This window comes from Myotis brandtii, unplaced genomic scaffold (genome assembly GCF_000412655.1).
Source record: "Myotis brandtii unplaced genomic scaffold, ASM41265v1 scaffold434, whole genome shotgun sequence".
Classification (NCBI taxonomy): domain Eukaryota; kingdom Metazoa; phylum Chordata; class Mammalia; order Chiroptera; family Vespertilionidae; genus Myotis; species Myotis brandtii.
Window position 1 is genome coordinate 1,849,982 of NW_005366599.1, and position 5,749 is coordinate 1,855,730.

The following is a 5,749-nucleotide window of genomic DNA, read 5'->3' on the forward strand; positions in this document are numbered from 1 at the left end:
AACACTCACAGTACAGCGCGGGCAGAGCCATTCACCGTTTGGGATCTCGGGCAGCGGCGGGTTGAGGCAGTGCAGGTGGTAGGAGGAGGGGCAGGCGTCGCAGCAGAGCAGCTCGCCGCCGTCCTTGCACACTCGGCAGAACTCCATGTGGTCGTCCTCCTCCTCGCCGCCCTCCTCCTCGTCGTCGTCGTCCTTCGGCTCCCACTGGATGCCCTCCTTCTCCTGGAGGGATAAGTACAGGTGGAGGCGCCCTGGGCCCAGACACCCTCCACCTGCGTGGTACCCCCCCTCCCACTCGGCACCCCCACGTTCTGTCCCCCGATGACCAGCGCAGGGTCTGGGCGCCAGGCACGGACCGACCCGCGGGGCTGCTTACACAGTGCGGACAGCTCCACTTGCCCTCGGGGGCCTTCTCCAGCTCGGGGTCCAGGCAGACCAGGTGGTAGGCCCGCGGGCAGGTGTCGCACAGGATGATCTCCCCGCCCTGCTGGCACACCTCGCAGTAGTCCTGGTGGTCTGTCTCGTAGCCGTCACCATCGTCGACTGGGAAGGGGCAGAGGCGGCCATGCGGGCTGCGTCCCCCTTCCCAAGGCCCCACCAGTCTCCCCCTGAGGCCGCCCCAGCACATGGGTACTTAATAGATGTTGGAAGAATGGGTGGTGGGTGGACAGACAGGGTGAATGAATGTTGGGGGTGATGGTTGAGGAAATAAAAGGGTAAAGAGATGGAGAGAAGATGGATAGAAGGAAAGGAAGGAAGGGTGGGAGGAGGGAGGAAGGGAAGAAAAACTGAAATAAAAATGGATAGAAGGGAGGGAGGGAGGGAAGGAGGGATGACAGGTGGGACAGGCAGGGGAAGGGGTGAGGGGACAGGTGGTAGAGGAGTGGATGACTGAATGGGTGGGTGATGGCTGATGGATGGGCACTTCTCCAGTGCCCTCTCTGCTAGTGCAAATGCCCTGGCCCTCCTACCCCCTGCCCTGCCTCACTGGGACAGGCCCCCTCTCCTGACCCTGGGCCCCAGGGTGGCTGAGGGAGCACAGGGGAACTGCTAGCTGAGGCCAGAGGAGGCTGGGCATGAGGGCACCTCCCCAGCTTCCCCAAGGGACCTCTGCACCCCCACATCCACAGGGCGGCCAGGGACCCCGCCGACGGTAAGGCCTACTCCTCCTCTTCTTGCGCCTCCTCTTGCTCTTCTTCCCCAGGGCTGCGGAGCACTCGGAGCGCACGGAGGAGCTGTGGATGCTGGCGCTGTCGAAGTCCGACTCCTCCCGCTCATCCTCCTCGCTCTGCAGGGGCGGGAGGACCCTGTGAGCCCAGAACCTGCCCTGGGGGCTCATCCCGAGGGCCTCCCTGGCCTGGGCAGAGGGGCGTGGGGCAGGGCACCATGGCGGCTCCGGGGGCACAGGGCTCTCTATGGTTCATCTAGTCTCTGCCTCCAGCTGGAAACCCAGGGGCCCGGCCCAATGCCCTACCCACCCCCGAAGCCGTGCTCTGAGCCCGCAGAGAGCTCAGTGCCTTCCCCAGGCCATGCCCTCCGCCTTGCCAGCTCCTACAGGTCCCTCTAGGACACCTCCCCCAGGCCTCCCCTTAACTGAACCTGTTGCACTGCCTGTGTGCCAGGTCTGGCCAGTGCCATCTGCCTGTCGCTGGCCGTCTCCCAGTGTGAGGCCCAAACCCCTTCCAGACGGAGCCTCTGGAGCAGGGCCACGCGGCTCAGCAGAGACCGGCACGTCAGCACGTGCTCACCAATATCTGCTGAGCCGAGCGGCTGCCCAGCTCCGCACGAGGCCACGCCTGCCACTCACGCTCCCTCCAGAGCAGCTCAACCCAAGCCCTGTCCGCTGCCTCTGCCCAGGGACAGAGAAATGCCTTCCATGTCTGCGCCTCCACAGGGCTGGGGCGAGGCGAGGGAAACAAGTGCCCGTGCAGGAGGGGGGTGAAGGGAGGGCAGAGAAGTGACCAAGTGCTCCCGGTGGGTTCCCTGGGGTCAGGCTGACCTGGTGCAGAGCTAACCCCGGAAGGACACGGGAGCCCAGCCTGGCCCTGCCTCCAGGCCACCTTCCTGGGGCCCAGCCTCGCAGACCTGGGCACCAGGCCCCACCAGGACTCTCAGGGCCAGCAGACCCTCACCCCTGCTGCCCAGATGGGGTGGCAGCCGAGGGCAGCGAGAGCCAGGACTGAGCCCAGTTCAGCGGGTGGGCCCCACGCCCAGTCCAAGCTACAAGCCTGGGGAAGGAACTAGTCTGAGCCCCTCACCAGCAGGTTGGGAACTGAGGCCCAGCAGGCCTGTGGGTAGAAGGGGAGGAGAGTGGGAGAGAGGAGGACCTGCCCCCAGGCCACTTCAGGAGAATGAGCCCACCGCCCAGCCCTGCTCTCCACAGCACCCAACCTTGGCACGCACACGCCAACGCACCTCAGGGCTGCTCACATGCACACACCACAGACACCCGAGTGCACATGGGCTTGCTGTCTCACCCACACGGACACCTTCCCGTCCACCGGGTCTCTCACACACCCTCACACACACGTTTCCTCACACTCTTTCACAGAGTTACACACACGTGCTCACACACACACACACGCATGCTCACTCACATCCTCACACACATACTTGCTCACACTCTCTCAGAGTCATATACACGTGCTCTCACACACACACATGCTCACTCTTACACGGTCACACACACGTGCTCACACACACACTCACACAGTAACACACACTCTCACACGGTCACACACACTCACTCACTCTCACACACTCACATGCATGCTTGCTCACTCACTCTCACACACACTCACCCTCACACGCTCACTCACACACACACACACACACTCACACGCTCACACACACCCTCACACACACACTCACTGCATGCATGCTCACTCACTCACACTCACACACGCTCACACACACACACTCATTCACTCACTCTCACACCCTCACACACACCCTCATACACGCATGCTTGCTCACACACACACGCTCACACGCATGCTCGCTCACACCCTCACACACACGCTCACAGGCATGCTTGCTCACACCCTCACACACACCCTCATACACGCATGCTCGTTCACACACACGCTCACACACATGTTTGCTCACACACACCCTCACACATACGCTCACACACATGCTCGCTCACACGCTCACACACATGCTCGCTCACACGCTCACACACACGCTCGCTCACACGCTCACACACACCCTCATACACGCAGGCTCGCTCACACACACACGCTCACACACACGCTCACACGCAGGCTCACTCACACCCTCACGCACACGCTCACACACATGTTCGCTCACATGCTCACACACATGCTCACACGCAGGCTCGCTCACTCACACCCTCTCACACACGCTCACACACACGCTCGCTCACACGCACACACACGCTCACACACATGTTCGCTCACACGCACACACACGCTCACACACACGTTCGCTCACACGCTCACACACATGCTCACACGCAGGCTCGCTCACTCACACCCTCTCACACACGCTCACACACACGCTCACACACGTGCTCGCTCACACGCTCACACACACGCTCGCTCACACGCTCACACACACTCACACACATGCTCACTCACACCCTCACACACGGCCACGCTCACCGAGGAGCCTTTCTTCCTCTTGCCGCCCAGCCCTCCGAAGCGGAACTTGAGCCCCGCCGCCTTCTTGCCCTTGCCCTTCCTCTTGGCATCCTTGGAGCCTTTGACCTTCTTCCGCACGCCCGGCCCTGCAGAGTCACGAGGAGGAAGCGCGGTTCACTCCGCCCTCACAGCGACGCGACAGGAGAGGGTCGTGTGTGTTGTGGGCCTTTCCACGTGAGCAGCCTGGGGCTCAGAGAGGTCATGCCCTGCCTGCAGTTGCACAGCATGGCGGCGGGGGGGCGGGGGGGCAGAGAATAACCCGGCCCAGGCTCTGCCCCGGGCACCAGGACGCCCCTCTTCTCGGACAGCAGAAACCCCGCCACCTCGGGAAGAGCCCTGTCCTGTCCCCTCCCCGCAGAAAGGAGCTGTCCCCAGTGGAGCCACGGCCAGCAGGACCCCCGAGGCCCCCACCTCTGGGCCACCCCTGGGCCTGGAGGGCTGTTCCGGGGCAGGAAGCTGCCAGCCTCGGTTATCCCCACGCCTGGGCGACGCTGGCACCTCAAGACCACCCTGACCTCTGCCATCCCCCCAAATGCTGGCTCCTGGGGGCCAGCAGCGTGGAGGCGGTTTTGTGGGGTTGGCCACAGAGCCATCAGCCACCTGGGGAGTGAGGACTCAAGCGCCCCTCCCCCGGGGCTGACCAGGGGAGATGGGCCTGGGCTCAGCGACCTCCCGCCGCATCACGTGCAGGGAGATGGGGCTGGGGGCTCGGCGCAACCTCAGCGCCGCCGTGGAAAATCTATTTCAATTTCTCAGGCTCTGAACACGCGGCCCAGGGAATCAATAGCTCAGCGCGGGAGCCCGAGAGGAAATGAGGAAGCAGTCTAGTGGAACCACAGCCAGCAGGACCCCCGAGGCCCCCACCTCTGGGCCACGCCTGGGCCTGGAGGGCTGTTCTGGGGCAGGAAGCTGCCAGCCGCGGTTATCCCCACGCCTGGGCGACGCTGGCACCTCAAGACCACCCTGACCTCTGCCATCCCCCCAAATGCTGGCTCCTGGGGGCCAGCAGCGTGGAGGCGGTTTTGTGGGGTTGGCCACAGAGCCATCAGCCACCTGGGGAGTGAGGACTCAAGCGCCCCTCCCCCGGGGCTGACCAGGGGAGATGGGCCTGGGCTCAGCGACCTCCCGCCGCATCACGTGCAGGGAGATGGGGCTGGGGGCCCGGCGCAACCTCAGCGCCGCCGTGGAAAATCTATTTCAATTTCTCAGGCTCTGAACACGCGGCCCAGGGAATCAATAGCTCAGCGCGGGAGCCCGAGAGGAAATGAGGAAGCAGGGCCGTGTGCAGGCCAGAGGCCAGCGAGGGGCAAGCAGGAGCCGGCTCGGACCCATGTCACTGCCCACCGGGCCCTGCAGGGACCTGGCCAAGGGGCACATCGTCCCAGAAGGCAAAGCTCCTTGGGGGCTGAAAGAGGAGCCCCCGAGCCCCCGAGTCCCCCCTCAGAGCCCAGTCAGGGCACCCACAGGCTGAGCTGCCGTGACCCCACCGCTGAGAGCCCTGGGAGATCAGCGCGCCCACCTGCCACGGGCCAGACACCCCCAGCCAGGCAGGCCCCTGGGGAAGGCAAGTCGCAGAGAGCCTCTGCCGTCCCTGCTAACCCCACCGGACACCCCACTGAGGCCAACTTGTATCTGGACCTCCTGCCAGGGCTCCCGGAAGCCGGCCCTGACCACACCGGTGCTCGGGCAAGAGGGTCACGGGCTCACCTTGGGCCCCTTCTCCCTGGGAATGTCACCGCCTCACGCGTGAGACCCCCTGACCCTCAGCAGCCTGGGCCTCCCCGGCTCTTCCTTCCGCCCAAGTCGGAGGGGCCAGGGCAAAACTCCCCAAGCTCTGCGCACCGCCCCCCGCTTCTCCCCGGCCCCTAAGGGAGCGCCAGTGCCCGCAGTACAGCTGAGAAGGGCCATGTGGGATGTGGGTCCTTGACAGGCCTGGAAGGGCTCCTGCCAGCAGGCTGGGTGCCCACCCCCCGCAGCCTTACCCTTGCCCTCTTTGGTCTTGGCCTTGCGGATGGGCACAGGCTGGGGCGCCTGCTGGGGGCTGACAGCCAGCGGAGGGGCGATGGTGACCGTCTCCACGGCCG

At 64.5% G+C, this 5,749-nt stretch overlaps 1 protein-coding gene across 1 annotated transcript in view; it reads right to left on the reverse strand.

Moving 5' to 3' along the window:
• CHD5 (chromodomain helicase DNA binding protein 5) overlaps nucleotides 1-5,749 on the reverse strand; it is a 73,477-nt gene that overhangs the window by 29,469 nt on the left and 38,259 nt on the right. The window contains 5 exon segments of the mRNA XM_014546193.1: nucleotides 10-222; nucleotides 377-543; nucleotides 1,165-1,288; nucleotides 3,627-3,751; nucleotides 5,648-5,749. The exon segment at nucleotides 5,648-5,749 is cut by the window's right edge and continues 32 nt beyond it. Coding sequence (XP_014401679.1) covers nucleotides 10-222; nucleotides 377-543; nucleotides 1,165-1,288; nucleotides 3,627-3,751; nucleotides 5,648-5,749 — 731 coding nt within the window.